We start from the raw sequence: 16,736 nt of genomic DNA, 5'->3' as shown, positions 1-16,736 counted from the left end.
AGATATGATAGATACAATGTGATTATTTGTATTATTAATAATGGATTACTGGATTGAATTGCATTTGATTACACAGACACACCTAGTAAATATAATATCCACAGTCTGCAAATATGGCTATATCACTGTTGTATTATCCTCAAAGATCAGTTGTTTTAATCCTCATTTCTCTTCCCTACCCCTCCAGAAAGTGCCTCAGTACACACTGATCATCCAGGCCACTGATATGGAGGGCAACCCCATGTACGGTCTCTCCAACACAGCCACTGCTGTCATCAGAGTCATTGACATTAATGACAATCCGCCAGAATTCACTGCTGAGACGGTAAGAAACAAACTCATCTGAGACATCCACACAGTAAGCACCACAAGGGACCCCATTTCATCCCGATGTAGATATACACACTCAGCCGTCAGTTCTGCTCACTTACCTGGTTCTGCTTGCCCAGCATTTCAGAAACCATACAGATACACAAGTAGCCAACCATGCGTAAAGTGTTATATCCCCCTCCAAATGTTGACACATGCAACTACAGGGATGTCTGCCCGACTGAGAGAGGCACTTAATCTGCTCGCGAATCACTGAAATTTGTAATGCTACTGTTGTGCTATCAGGGGAGGACAGGGAATGAGATGACCATGACGACATGATAAGTTACCTTAGATGTCTATTTACCCAAGATTGGTCCTGCTGTGCTGTGTGAGGCAGGGATCAGTGTATTTTCTGCTGCCACAGCAGTATCACTAACAGCTCACTGCTCTGCGTTCATGGTTTATTCATGCAGTTTTTCGGCGAGGTGCCTGAAAACCGTGTGAATGTCATTGTGGCCAACCTAACGGTGACTGACAAGGACCAACCCAACACGCCAGCCTGGAATGCTGTCTACAAAATCACCGGAGGCGACCCCACCGGCAGGTTCTCTGTGCCCACTGATCCAACCACTAATGAGGGCCTGGTAACAGTCGTCAAGGTAAGGCCTCCTCTTCAAACTCCACCCCTTATCTTGTACTATATGCTATAGTAAGGTTTTGGGGTGTTTGGCTCTGCATTATAATGTGTTAAATAATATATTCAGTGTGTATTTAATTTTTATGTTTAGGTTTATACGGTTTCAGAAATGTAAAAAATGATAGAACATGTCTTATGAATTGTAAACACCAACTGACAAACACAATAAACAATTCAGTTGTCCTGATGAAAAAAATAAAAAGGAAGTAGGATATGGAAGTACGAGAATTTTGTGTGAATTGAATTATATTAACACTGGCAATACACATATTTCAAGCGAACACAATTTTTAAGCTCAGAAGACATTTCAAATTAAATTGGTCGGTTGCACAACTCTTACACCAGCTTGCTTGCTGTTGTTCCCATCATCTGACGACAGAGTGATATATTTTCCTTATTTCACTGTCTATTGTGAGCTTTCACAACACAATTTACAGGCAAGAGGAAGAAAATACTTTAATTCTTTAAATGTTCTCTCACCAGTTTCACATAACCAACAAAGTAACATGATTTATTTTGTTTACTTCATTTTTATGTGTTTCTCTATTTATCATCTTTGTTTTTCCAGCCTATTGACTATGAAATCAGTAGGACGTATGTGCTGACAGTGGAAGCGAGAAACGAGGTTCCTCTAGCCAGAGGCATCCACTCCCCCCGTCAGTCCACTGCCACAGTCTCCATCAGAGTTATAGACGTCAATGAGAGCCCGTACTTCGAACCCAACCCCAAATTCATTAAAATCGAAGAGGGCATGGTGCCTGAGTCAACGCTGGGGACCTTTACTGCACAGGATCCTGATCGCTTCATGCAGCAAACCATAAGGTAGATTTTCCGCTAGAAGGGAACAAAGAACCAGAACTGCATGATTGAAACTTCACACATCTTCAAAGAAATGAAGTCCAGTTCACAAATGTGGAAAATTTGAAGAATTACACTACCATTTCAAGTTAGTTTCATTTTCTACATTGTCTGTTGTCTAAAACATCTGGCACAGATGTTTAAATCCAACGATTTATCGACACATCAATGAGGACAATAATAGGATATGTGTGAAACTGGAGTGACATGATGGGTTAAATTGACTTTCTCCATCAATCCTGCTCAAATAACATTGCATTGCCAGCATGTCTCCATTTCAGTCTTGTTGAACAAGGCCTATTTTTTCCCTTTTCATCCTCAGATTCTTTATTCAGCCTCACTCAGCCTCACAGCTGTTTGGCAGTGGAAGAGTTTATCTGTCTGAAAACAGTCCATGTGAAATAAGCTAGTTTTGTAATTCCACAGTTTGTCCTACAAATTAACTTGAGCTACTGATGACAACAAGCCAGTTTGGTGTCCCCTGTGAGGCTGTTCTCCAAAGTTTGAATAATTATGCAAAATGCATGACGTCTAAAATATTTATTCCATGTAAACAAACAAAAACAAAAGCATTTTAGAAGAAAGAGATCCCAAACTGGAAATTGAGACTATTTACCAACAAGATTTCCATCTGTACAAGACAAGATGAATCCTTTGAATTTTCTGACCAATTAAAAAAGAGATCATTTCTGACTTGAAATTCAGGATGAAGTGAATATTAAGAATTATGAATCACTCTTTTTTTTTTTTTTTCTCAGATACTCCAAACTAGCAGATCCAGCCAACTGGCTAAGAATTGACCCCACCACAGGTCGAGTCTCAACAATTGCCGTTCTGGACCGAGAATCCCCCTTTGTGAAGAACAGTTTGTACAACGCAACATTCCTGGCTACTGACAGCGGTACGTAATCATTCAAGTGGCACTGCAGTTCCCAAAAATACCTTGTTGAGTTCCTTTGATGCACTGGTTACATGGTCACGGTGTTTTAGTCAGGCTGTTACACAAGCACTCTATTCTAGGCCATTATTGTTAGAGCATTCAGGAGGAGATAATGTTGCCTTTTCAAAAGGAAGCCTAGCAGATGTCTAATGTACCCTGGCTCTCAAAGGTCAATCTTCCACCTAGCATCACTTTGACTTCCTCTGTGATGTTTTTCACTATAACCTAGTGCACAAACACAGCATAAAAACACACTGAAAAACTATCTCAGTTACAGCCACAAAGGCATCATCCATGTTTGAAGGTCAAGTTTGTACCAGGCACTTGGCATGTCTGTACCACTGACCACCTTAGTTGAAGGTTAATGTGCTAGCAATCCCTAGAAACATCCAGCATGTGGATACATTCACCTCTTCCCTGCACTGGCGGGATTTACCTCTGTTCAGGTTTACCCTGTTCTACAGAGCATAGCTTAGGCCAATAGGCTTAAAAACTCTATCAATAAAGAGGTTTCTCAGCATTAATGGGTCAGGATTGGATGACTAGCTCCTTTGAGCGTGGCCTGAATGGTAAAAAAGCCTCTTAGCTGAGTGAATACATAGAGGAGCCTGAGAGGAACGACAGTGGGCTCTGTTTGTCTGCTTTAGTATTCCCATCCCGTGTCCTTCGTCAGGAAGACGTTCTTCAGGCGCACACACACACACACACACACACACAACCCAAATGTTCTGATATCTCCCTCTTTCTGTCTACCTCACTTGAGATTAGATTCTTAGATCAGTATGCAGTTTGGATGGGTCCTCTCCTACTAGAGTAAATAGCTGTTTAGAGTGTCTCATTATAGCCTGAGACCCAGCAAAAAAACGTCATACTTTACTTTTCTCTGTTGACTGCATAATGATTGTGGAATGAGTGATGACATTTCAGTAGTATATATTCCCATCCATATGTCTTTTTTTTTTTTTAAATCCCTCCCCTCTCATAAATACGTATATGTGTGTGTGTCGTTTTATGGCCCATGCAGGAGAACCTCCAGCAAGTGGCACAGGTACTCTCCAGATCTTCCTGGTGGATATCAACGACAACGCTCCTAAGGTGTTTCCCCAGGAGGCAGAGATATGCCAAAAGCCAGAGCCAAATGCCATCAACATCACTGCGCTCGATGGAGACCTGAACCCCAATGCTGGGCCATTTGCCTTTGAGTTAGCCCACCGGCCCTCTGATGTTAGGAGAAACTGGACCATCACAAGAATCAGTGGTAAGTCACAGAGTACATATCACATCAGGGACTCTAAATTGTTTAATATTAGGCTGCTTATACATCGTATTTGAGCAGTGCAAATCCTTTTTTATGCTTGCATTTACTGGGCTATTTTTAAGAGAATGAAATGCACCTAATTGTCATTTTGCCTGCTCTGGCCTACATTTGCATTCATCACTGGAAAATTAAGAAAGAGCAGATTCACTTTTCAATCACATTTCAATTAGTGGTTTTTAATAATTAAATAGAAATGAAGAGAAATCTTACAATATGTACAACATTCATCAGTCTGTTGTTTTGTAATTAAAGCTTCACATTGATCTATGATCCTTCTGAAAAACACTTAGTTAATGGGTGTGAACAGCATGCTGCAGAGGGGGCAGGTACTCTAGAGCTGTGACCAACAATACAACATTAGCCTTAATGTTAGCCTTAACAAGCAGTCAATAATTGTTTATGCTAATTTGAAGCAAAGATATGGGTGGAAGAATTCATTTGTTGTGTGTTAGCTGTTAGATAGTGTGAGTTGAAACACAGTGAATATATCTTAATAGGATAATGGCATATGGATTATCGCAGCTGGGAATTTAGCCTAAGCAGCATTATCAAAAGGTATTCAGTAGATTTGTAAGCTCCAAATCTAAATCCTGGCCATGTTTGGATTAGATATGCTGATGCAACTTCCAGGTAGGAATTTATGCTGCATATTTGTGGTAATAAGAGTTTAATCGTACTGTGAACATGGTCGGTACAAGTGACTATTCAGAGTTTTGATTTAATCCCCTTTGAATGATTTAAGGAATAAGGTGTTATTTTATTCTCATACATCTTATATTCACTTAATCTCTGCACTTGCCATTACAAATATATTTTGCCTCAAACACAGAGCCATCATGAATCGCTCACTTAATCTTTCTGCTGTCTCTCCTCTGTGTCTCTCAGGTGACTATGCTCAGGTGAGCCTAAAGATTGGCTTTCTTGAAAGTGGTATCTATGAGCTCCCCATCATAATCACAGACTCGGGCAACCTACCCATGTCCAACACCTCTTACCTGCGGGTTAAAGTGTGCCAGTGTGACATCAACGGAGACTGCACTGACCAGCAACACATCATTGCTGCCGGTCTGGGCACGGGCGCCATCATTTCCATCCTTCTCTGCATCATCATCCTCCTCAGTGAGTGTCTCAGTGCCCCTCTCAAAGAGCATGTCACACTAACACACACGAGGATTATGAAGACAGCTAAATATTATCCGAGATACCAATAGATTACTGTTGGATTATCAAAAAGATAGCCTTGATCAGGCCCCATCCAAGCTCTAAAACATTGGATCCGATTACATTTGTATGAAAATATGTTATTACGTTTTGTGATATGAGATCCCTCTCTGTCTATCAGTTCTTGTGCTGCTGTTTGTGGTGTGGATGAAGCGCCGCGATAAGGAGCGTCAGGCTAAGCAGCTCCTCATCGATCCTGAGGATGATGTGAGAGACAACATTCTCAAGTATGATGAGGAAGGCGGCGGAGAAGAGGATCAGGTAAGAATGATGTGAAACACATGCAGTGTTGTTGTTTTTTTGTAGTTTTTTGCCAAAATTAGAACACTTTTGATCATTTCAATTGAAATATTTCTGTCTGTGCTGTCTTCTCACTGCGTTGAAGTGGACATGGCTCAGTTGGGAAATGATGATGTCACATACTTGGATGCACCAATCAGGATTTAGCAACGTTTGAATTTGAATCCTGGAATTTAGAACACATTCCCGTCTGAGAGCAACACAAAAGAAGCCATAACATTATATTCATGTACACAGCACTTGATAATATTACATTAGCCTATCTTTTTATAAATATGAGCACACTAGCCTGCATGTTTTTGTAGTTTTTCCCAACTATTTAGTTGCCTCCTCTTGTCTTATTAGCAGTGAATTGTAAATGATTCAGCACATGAATTAGTTTCTTCTAAAAAGTGGTGATGTCAGATAACATTAATGACAGAGAAATAACATATTTAACAGATATTTATGGGCGGCAGAGGTTAATAATTTAGTAAACAGGAGCTATGGCTATAGTGTGTTATTCCACAGATGTTTGCAGGTTGCAGACTTTGCATTGAAACAGTTGGTGTTTCATCGATCACTTTTTCAGATTATTGTTTTTGGACAAAAACTGTAACACATTTCATCATAGTTCTCATTTTCAGAGGTTACATTTATTTAGATTTGTCATGAAAAAAGGTCATCAATAAATATTTTTCATTACGAGTTTCATTGATTAAATTAACACAGCTAATTACAGTATTGCATAAAAATTAATATCTGAGTGTAACAAAACTCAGCTATACACACTCTGCAGTTGTGCAGCATGTCTTTCAAAACGTAACATAAGGCATGTGTGGTCTTCGTTATTTGTAGTCTGTATATATGAAGAATGTAGCAGCATGACGACAAAGAGGACCACCGAGACACTTTCTGCAAGCATACATATACTTACAAGCAGGCCAGCTGACAGTCTTGCCTGGGCCCGGGACAAGATAATCTTAGATGGGCCCCCACGCACCCGGATCTCTCCTTTTCCCTTGCTCTTCCTCTCCTCTTCTCTCCTATGCTCTTCCTGTCCTCTCCTCAGTGTTGGGGAAGCTACTTTGCAAGCATAGCTTGTAAAACTACTTGTAGTTCAGCCTGACAGTAGTTTGAACAAACTACATTTCTACCCCTAGAGAAATGTAGTTTGTAAAACTACAGCTAAAAAAAGAAGCTTTAGCAACTACTTATACTCATTATAATCAACATGTGATGTATATGAAACAAAATTTAATAGCCTACAAAAAATTCACATTCCAGCTGAAATATGCCTCTCAACTCAGTTTTATTTTTTTAAAGAAAAAAAGCTGGTCAACATACTGTAGGTTCACCATAGACATGTTGGGTAATATAAAGAGAAAATGAAAATCCTACCCCAATACCCACATGTAAATCAGAAATGTAAATCAGTCAATAACATGAAAATAATATTTCATGTTATTGACCAAAATTGTAGTTTGTAAATTGAGTAGTTTAACTCCAAAAAATGACCCAAAAAATAGTTGAAATACTTGACGCAGCACAACATATGAATGTAGTTTAACTACCAGAAAGTTACAGCTAATTGTAGTTAAGCTATGTAGTTCAACTACATGTAGTTTAAGTCTCCCCAACACTGCCTCTCCTCTGCTCTTCCTACTCCTACTCTAGCAGACTCGGTCATTTTATTGGGCCATAATGCAGGATCGCTGAAATTAAATATCTGATCAGTCTCTGATCCATCCTGCTCAGACTATCTGATGGGGTAGCGGGCCCCTCCCGCTCCACTGGGACTCTCTTCTCTCTCACCGGTAGCCTGACTCTGTCCCTCCGTTGCGGGGCAGCTCTCCCGCATCACTCTCTCGGTCACCTGACTGCAGCTAGATCTCTCTCCTCTCTGACGGAGCTACCAAACTCAACTGTTTCTGTCAAAGATAACGTGTTGTGTCAGGCTTTTATACAAGCTAATGGACGTTAACATTGGAGCTGGCCAGTTAGGTTACGTTACAAGGCTGCCGGTAAACGCTGGCTGCGCTGTTTCTTACCTTGCTCTACGTTGACTTTACTAGTTCCAGCTTCACCGTCACCACCTTTTTTTAAATATTTGTTTAGAAAATCTCTAAGGCCTCTATTTTCTTCTTCTCTTCTTCTCTTTTCTTTACTTTTCTGAGCACCGGACTTGTGCTGAACGGACATTTTTAGCGTACTGAACTTCAAATGACAACATCAAATTTTGATCAGTGGCCAAACCATTTTTGTGTTGGGGGTGGGGGGGTTCTTGACCACTATTTCAAGAGCAATTAGGAAGAAAACAATTAAAAGCTTTTATGTAACTCAAATATTACACATCTTTTCCACAAATAGGCCTATTTTGAAAAATTATTCCATAATTGAATGTGGGCCCAGTTCTGCCCCCCCCCCTACCCTGGGCCCGGGACAACAGACCTGTTTGTCCCCCCCTATCGGCGGGCGTGCTTACAAGTGCCTTTTTAATGTTAGTCCTGCTCATTATGCTTCTTTAGAATACACCTCACAGATGTTCACACTGGGGAGTAAGACAGATCCACTTAAAGTAGAAATGGTACTTCTTTCTACGGAAGAGCAGAAAGGAGCTTGAAAAGAGAATCGAAACCTGGAATCAATAAGGAAAACAAATTTTGATCCAATTGGTTCTGAAAATATTGGAAATGTTTTCTCTATTGGAACTGGTTCTCACTTCACAACCCAAACACACATAAACTCCACACAATAGAAAAAAAAAAAAGAAAAAGCAATGCCATAGGCATCATTATAAAGTCACATCTCTGCATCCCCTTGCACTGATCAGGCATGCACAGACACAAATTCAATTGTCCTAATGACCCCTTGTTAGCAGAACGGAATCATTTCATAAAAAAGGCAGTAATATACCAAATGGGCTATTTTCTTGCTGCTGGCTGAAGTGCTCCGGTAGCTTAGGTATAGCAGAAATAAGCGGGAGACCCCGGTCTGACCCAGCACAGTGCCAAATTAGCCTCGGAGACTTGTAATTGGTAAGCTGATGTCATTTAGAGACAGACATCTGCTGTGGCGCTATAATGAAGCTCTGTCTAAGGTAACAATATGACTGGAAAGCCATTACACATCTGTCAGTTATTAGGCAGGAGGGAGTGTACCCACTTGTATATTCACATCCTCACTTTCACACACAAAATGCACAAACTTGTGGACCAGAACATGTTGAAAAGGAAACTGTTGCATGATATAACACCCCTCAAAGGCAAACGAGCGAGAGCAGCGATTTATTGAGGGAAAACAAGCTTCCATTTTGAGTGGCGCAGAGGAGGGCAGGGCGCCAGGAGAAAATGGTCTTGTCTGCGGAATCGAGGGAGTCAGTGTTGGGTAAAAAATGGACCTGACTTTCCTAGCGATGTGGTCTTATAATGCCCACCTCTGTTCTCCCTATCTCCCGCTGGGGAGGAAATTGAAGTGTCAGACCATTGGGCGCTCTCAGAGTATATGATTTTAGCTGCTGCTGCCATTGCCCTGGTTTGTATTGGTTTGTGAAACACTCATTTTATCAAAGTCAGACAGCTGATCAGGCTGCGCTTCCAAGACATGGAAAAAAATAATACAGAAATAAATAGCAAATTGAGAAGTTGTTGTGCACGTTTGTGTGCAGGAAAGAAGTAAAATAGGAGAGAGTCATCTGCTTCTTCAGATGACCTCAGAAACATTAACCTTAGAGAAGATGGCTTTGAACAAAATGTTTTGATTTGTTTTTCAATCACATGCAGTAAGTGAAACAAAATGAATCAGACTGGTTTATGCAGATACTACAACTACCACATCTATTTGTCAGCAAAAATAAAGAGAAGTTGTGAGGTCTCTTAAAGGGTCATTTCAGTTAATAATATCTCAGGAGTTCAATTTGCAGTTTACTGTTTTCTAACAATTATGATTACAATGTTATTGCTGAAATACGGGATCGCTGTCACATCCTCACAAAATCAAAAGCAAGAAACATAAGCAGTAAGATTTAAGATTATATATAGTACTAATTAGAAGTTCAGACACACTTTCTCATTCAAGTGAGAAAGGTGTGTCCAAACTGCTGACTGGTACTGTACATAGCCAAGAGTTTTGTCTCTGTTTTTTCCCCCAAATAAGTTGGACATAGAGTTCGTTTAAAACCTTTATTATTGTAATTTGGAGTTATTTTTAGTAAAGATGCCTTCCTAAATTTCACCAGATATTCTACAGTGTTACTATAATGGCCAAAACCACAAAAATAAGCTTTACCTTTTATTTTAAGGGAGGTTTTGGACTTCAACTGCTCCCTTGGCACAATGATAAATAATTTCAGTTCTGTTTTAAATTGCTGTGCTACGTCTCACAAACAATTAAGTGTGAAAGGCGTAGCAATGTTCAGTCTCCTATGTCTGAATGTAGGTCATTAGTGCCAGGGGCAGCCATTTCACCCGACCAGTGTTCGTGTAAGGAGTCAATTCCCTGAAGGGGTTGGTATGCCATTAGACCTTCCTGCTTAGATCAGCCATTATATGGGTCTGTTGCAATTCCTGTCACCAACTCCTGACCCCTCCGGTGTATGACCTCAAAGAAGGTCAAACAGGAGTCAGACTGAAATGGACCAAAGATGATGGATGGCATTATTGCATGATGTGTGATGAGCATTGTTCGTATCAAGCTAGCCTCAGGGTTACTGTCATGGCCCATGAAATCAAATTACACATGAATAATCAATGTGTTTGTTTTAGATTTAAGATGAAACTTATTAGTTTGGAGTGAAGTAGATGTTTGTCAAGTGGCTGCTTGCTTTGTCGTGTTTATATATCTGGGTTGTTTACCCGTCACCACAAGGTTTATATTCATTCTCTTTTTCTTTTTTTTTTGTTAGATTGTGCAGTTTTTTTTTCTTTTCTTCCTTTTTTCTTGGGAGTGAGCATGCGAGTGTCTGTGTGTGTACGTACATGTGCAACTGAGCAAAGACAATTTTGAAGGGGGATATTAGAGATGGATGGATTACTGAAAATCTTCTAAAGAGGGACAATCCATCATGCACGCTTATTAGGCACACACCCTGATTCTCAAATGGCATTTTCTCTGTCATATCTGCTGTCACCGTGATACCATCCAGTTATTCAGCTCAGCTCAACTCTGCTCTTCACCATAGCTCTTTCTCTCCTAGTTCTTTTTTTTCTCTCTCTTCTCACTCTTTCTCCTCCTCCTTCCCTGCCCATGACTTTGCACAAACTGTGAGCCATTCAGGTTGCCTTGGTAATGTTAATAGGATTAGCAATGGCTTATGCATATCCACCATCCCGTGTCTGGGCATTGATTAGAGCAAAACAGTCGCCTGCACATCCTTCCTGCAGCATACCGCACAAGTACAAACACTCTGTAGCGTATGATGTGGTCCTCAGCTTGGACCCCCTCAGTGCTGGCTCTTTTAATGTGTCAAATTGTCCCTAGGCTTGTGCTTCACAGACAAGAAGATTAAAGTTTCCCTCGTGTTCCCTCAACTCTCCTTGCTGCAGTCCGACTTAAAAAAAAAAAATCTTCTCTCCACTCAGCTGAACTTCTCTTCCTCTGCAAAGCACAGGCTGAGTTTACCTATTTAAATCACCACGCTCAGGTCGGGGTCTCGTCTTGCAGCTCACTAACTCCCATCTGCCTGTCTGTGTTTCCCAGGATTACGACCTGAGTCAGCTCCAGCAGCCGGACACGATAGAGCCTGATGCCATCAAGCCTGTGGGGATCCGCCGTCTAGACGAGAGACCCCTCCATCCTGAGCCTCAGTACCCCATGAGATCAGCAGCACCCCACCCTGGAGATATTGGAGATTTCATCAGTGAGGTAAAAACACCAGCTAGCTGCAGCACCGAAGCGTATGGCGTTATCGAAAACTGGGATTGTTTTGCCACATGGTGAAATCAAATCCCAGGAAAAGAGCTGAAACGAAAGGATCAGCGCTGTCACAAAGATTGAATTTCATTTTCAAGTCAAATAATTTTGTTATAATAAACTTGTATCTAAATAAACAGTTTGCTTCATATGACTCAGTATCATACAGTTGTGCACCAGCTGGAGTAAAGAAATACTCAAAAAGAATTGTTTTCATCTTTTTCTAAGCAGAGAGTAGAAACTTTTCTCATCTCAAGTATATCTGTTCAGACACGTATAAAGCCCAAAAAGTACATGATGCTAACTCACTTAGATATAATTGTTTTTCTCCTCACTTTCTGCCAAAGAAGAGTTACAGATGTGTCAGCCCAGAAATGAGAGATGAGAGAGGCAATACATTGGTTTTCTATTGGCGTGCACTGTTCAGAGTGCCCTCGTTTGCCTGAGGCCATCATTGACTCCAGCATGAAGGGAGAATGTAAAATGAAAAGAGCAGTCATGTATTTTTCACAATCTCCAACAGACAAGAGTTTCACAGCATTACAAATGGAGTTCTCTACTAGTTTTTGGATGGCGCCCATGTTTTTAGATTAGAACTTGATCTTTCAGCTCTGCTCCCTGAACCATCTATCTCTCAGATCCTTTTACCCAGGCACCACTCATTTTCACTCCCACAGCATGTCATGAATACACCTAATACACTTGTCGTAACAGTTGATATTGGGTGAAAAGTAATGCTTTGCGCTGTTCGATAAAGAACAGTTTGACAGAGTGCACCATTCTTCATCACTTTTGTTTTTTTACACATTATTTTAACATTCTCACAAGACCTTGAAACCGTTTCAAGTCCTGACCCAGAAACGCTAGCTGCAACCAAGCAATGTTGATCTGTTTTTAGTCCCAGATTTGACTGTTGCTAAAGCTCAGTCATGGTAGCTCCAGCGCTCACACGGAGCTGGAATCTGACCTAACTGATAAGGGCTTGCTGCCAGTGGAGCAGGGAGATGGAAGGGGAGGGGGAGAGGCACGGGGGGAGCGGGTCTGATCTCCATCCTGAAAAGTGCACATGCCCCGGGAGCTTGTGGTTCTTAATTAAATTAGAGGGTCAAAAAAAATTAGGCATTGATTTAGCATAAGGACAGACAAACAATGGTCTATTAGTCAACTCCTGGTCAGTTCCCACGGAGGGGGGTAACATTAAATACATTAGCACCAACCTGACATGACCTCTGTTGGTCACAGGTGGACACAGCACCACAGAGGGAGACAAAGCTGAAGTGATTGCAGTCATTGTTTTGATAGCGCCTCGTTTCAGCCTTGGCAAGGTTGTCTGCTGTGAATAGAAATACCAGTGGGTTTGATTACCCTTTTTCTTTTGTTATGTACGGGACAAAGTGACTCCAAAAAATTGAGGACAGTATTGTCGTGAGTCGTGATTGTCTGCAGCACAGTGGATGACTCAGTTATAATGAAATTAGGGGGCTGAGTTCTGTGATTGACTAACCTTATGAAACTGCCAGTGGGGTTTTGGTTGTAGATGGAGGGGGCTATAACCAGCAGAGCGATTATGGTTGTAATTGTAATGAACGATCCATCTGTTATATTTCCCACCAAATTATCAGCACCACAGCCCTGAGCAAATACTTAACGAAAGCTAACAAGTGGAAAATAATCACTAAGTGCCCGAGCACTTTAATTCAATCCATCTTTTTATTTGAGAGCATTTCAGTGCCATAATGGCAGCGCAGAGGAAACCATAAATCTTTGACAAGTTCCCAATGAGCTGAGGTCTCGTTTTCTGTGTTATGTTGCTCCAGTTAATTCATTTATTATTTGTTAGGTGTCCTCAGTTGTGGCGATGAGAGAGTAGAAACCAGACTCGGATCCAAAGTGGTTCATGGTCAAAGCACATTTCAACTCCTAGATTAGCAATCCATCAAGTCTCCTGAGGACTGTTAGGGAATGAGGCTGAAAAATCAATCTATGAGGACCTCTCATGATGCTATGAGGATTTCTGCACAATCTTCAAAATAGAACCAACCCCACCTGCACCACCAAGTGCCACAAGATAACACATACACACACATGTGCGCTCACATTCTCACCTCTTCTCGTGCTCAGTGCAGTGTTTAGGTGGGAGTCAGATAAATACGAAATATGAAAGATACTGCTATCTATAGATGACTGTACAAGTGTCAGTGCCAGAGTGTCAAGGCCCTTGAAGAGAGAGGGGAGGGTGGGGGCTGGCACAAGGGTCAGTGGGGGAAGGGGAGATCATTCCATTCGTCTGAGGCTGCTGGTCATGCTCAATATTGGCTTTTGATCAAGAGCTGGATAATCCTACATCCCAGAAAGCATTAGGAGAATCCCAACCAAAATGCAGAGGAAACCCACATGAACACTACAGCCTGATTAATCCAGACAAAAACCTGATTTCCTGAACAAGTGGAGGGAGAAGCACCGACTGGTTTTAGGATAGATTAGCCTGTTTGTGTGCAGCAGTAGGGGGGTTGGGGGAGCTGTGTTGATGTCGCTCCTTGTTGCAGGCAGTGTTTTAATCTTCTCATCTAACCATGGTTTTATTTCCTTCTTCACAGGGACTTAAGGCAGCAGACAACGACCCCACCGCTCCTCCCTACGACTCCCTGCTAGTGTTTGACTACGAGGGCAGCGGCTCCACAGCTGGCTCCCTAAGCTCCCTCAACTCCTCCAGCAGTGGGGGTGACCAGGACTACGATTACCTCAACGACTGGGGCCCTCGCTTTAGAAAACTGGCAGACATGTACGGCGGAAGTGATGACTAGGACACACAGCCACTCGTTGAAGGATCAAAAGATGAAAAAAAAAATGAAGAAAAGGAAAGATTTCCTGTTGATGGACATGGACAGGTTCTGACATACTGATATTCCCTAAGAGAGTTATGGAACTGTGACAGAAAAGAAACAAAAAATACATTGATTCTGAATTTTTTTCAAAAACAACCAACCTAGGCTTATTGTTGTAGTCTACGCATACATATGCTTGTTGAAAGCTTAGGCATAGCCTGTGCTCCAGTTATGGAGGATATGGGAGGGAACACTGGTGGACTGTCACCACTTGGACTGTTGGTATTGAATGCGCTCAGTTACACTTGAATTTCACAGTACAGAAGCACTGGGATATAATGTGCCTTTTTGTACATTTTTTTGGATCTAAATGATTAGTTTTATGTTCAAGGCTTTAATGGTACTGACTTTTGGAGTGATTTCAAACAAAGTATGTTACACTCTGGTATGCTTCTACATGCTTTTTTTTCTTTGGTTACACAACGCTCCTGTTTGTTGAAGATTATTTAAATAAACTGCAAAGACGAAGAAATGAAGGATCATCTGTTAGCTTGGATGGAAAGAAAAACAATTAAGAGCAGCACTGTACAGTACGCTAGACTTCTAGACTTTTTCACTAAAAAATTAAAATTATGCAGCTGGTTGCAAATAAAGGGAGTTATGAATCATACTTTTGTAGCAGATTTTTGTTTTCTTTTTTTCTGAAGTGATGTAGTATTTTACAAAAACAACAAAAAAACTGTTTTGGTCTAATCTATGTACACTTCATTTGCCTTAGTCATCATCTGATATTTTCAAGTTTTACTTCACTGTAAAAAGATGTGTGTACATAATGTTTTTTTCTTTATCTTTTCTTTTGATGTAGTATATGAAGAAGTGCAAAAAGTTCCAAACTTGTAAATGTATAATTTGGACTACAAATTCAAATTTTTTTTGCATGTTTTTATCTTTTCATGACAACAAAAATGACAAATGTTGTTTCCCAAATTTATTTACAAAGTGAAAAAAAAATAAAAATCTGGGTGACATTAAATGTGTAGAAGCTAAGAGAGTTTTTTGTATAAAACGTGAAAAAAAACACATTGATAAAAAATTTAAAAGTAGTGATCTTGTCAGCACAACTGTTGAATTTGTACCAAAAAGGGGGGTGGGGTGGCATGACATGCTAGGCACTAATTACTGAATCAGCTTTAAGACTGGAAAAGGTTTTGGACTTAAGCGGTGTGGATAACCATATGTACTGGAAAACAAATTATACATCTTTGACCCCAACCATCGAAATAAAATGCTAATTTTGGAGCTAAGAACTGCCTCTTTATTTATTTATTTATTTGTTTTACTTAAGCTGAGCATTGTAGCAGAGGCTTAATTAGACTGCGAACTGTGCAATCTATTTCAGGACAAAAGTTTGAACAAAAAGTAGTTCAATGTACAATATATTACCACAGGGGAGAATAAATCATTTATGCCCATATTTTTATTTGTGGGTTGCACACATTGTGTAAAAGTAAAATGCTAAAGGCTCATACAAGTCCAAGGATAAGCTGTGTGGCTTGCAGGCTAAGATGAAAACAATAAGCTCATTTCTGTAACACTATCTATGTGTCCTTTTGCCAAGTCAAGGTCAAAAGCTCATGGACACGCCAAATCCATTCAGTACCTGTCTGCTTGCAGGGGTTTGTACTATAAAGTAGTGTAGGTCAGATTGTACTTGACCTCAAAATGAAGAACCCCTCCAAAAACTGCCTCTAGGGACTCTGCATGTATGTGGACCCTTGGGACGTGTGGAAGGATGAAGACAAGAATGGTGTGTGTGTGTGTACAGTATGTGCGGTGGTGGGATTGGTGCAGCTGTAACGATCTGTTCAGCTGTCACGTGCGCGGTGTCTTTGGATGATGAAAGTCACAGAACGTCAACCATTTAGCCTCCACCTGCCCTTCCTTTCCCCTTTCCTTGATTACTGTGGTACTTGTAATTCACAGAGCCACCACTTGCACTCCGTTGAATAGATGCGGACATGGCTTATTAATTCAACCAAATTAGCCAGTTTGGTTTTGTAGTCCTCACACAAAACCCAATGAATGTCCATTAGAGAATAATCACTGAACCGTACTTGCCCTTTGTTTTTCAGCTGGTGTAATCAGTGTAGCTGCTCTGTGTTAATCAGTTCCACATCCTGTACCTCTTAAGAATACCCGTTTTCATACACAGGAGAAGTTATTCTCACGGAGTTGTTTTTAAATGACCTTGCCTGGTGCATATCACTTATCTCAGAGTATGCAAAGCTATGCACTCCATTTGCCAGAAGCAACATGAAATTTTACGGTGTGCAGTCGGATGAAATGTTAAACAACAAAATGTCTGACCTCGAGGTG

At 40.8% G+C, this 16,736-nt stretch overlaps 1 protein-coding gene across 1 annotated transcript in view; it reads left to right on the top strand.

Annotated features, from left to right (window-relative positions):
- The window catches only part of LOC133990393 (cadherin-2-like), a 66,453-nt gene extending 50,798 nt beyond the window's left edge, over positions 1–15,655 (top strand). The window contains exons 8-16 of the mRNA XM_062428690.1: positions 188–325; positions 786–971; positions 1,578–1,831; positions 2,626–2,768; positions 3,832–4,065; positions 5,011–5,244; positions 5,468–5,607; positions 11,323–11,487; positions 14,133–15,655. Of these exons, the coding sequence (XP_062284674.1) occupies positions 188–325; positions 786–971; positions 1,578–1,831; positions 2,626–2,768; positions 3,832–4,065; positions 5,011–5,244; positions 5,468–5,607; positions 11,323–11,487; positions 14,133–14,339 (1,701 nt within the window). The 3' untranslated portion in view covers positions 14,340–15,655. The remainder of the gene's footprint in view (positions 1–187; positions 326–785; positions 972–1,577; positions 1,832–2,625; positions 2,769–3,831; positions 4,066–5,010; positions 5,245–5,467; positions 5,608–11,322; positions 11,488–14,132) is intronic.
- Positions 15,656–16,736: the final 1,081 nt, after the last annotated feature.

The sequence above is a fragment of the Scomber scombrus genome, chromosome 11 (assembly GCF_963691925.1).
Source record: "Scomber scombrus chromosome 11, fScoSco1.1, whole genome shotgun sequence".
NCBI lineage: Eukaryota > Metazoa > Chordata > Actinopteri > Scombriformes > Scombridae > Scomber > Scomber scombrus.
Note: the sequence above shows the minus strand (reverse complement) of the source record. Positions and strands in the feature narration are given on the sequence as shown.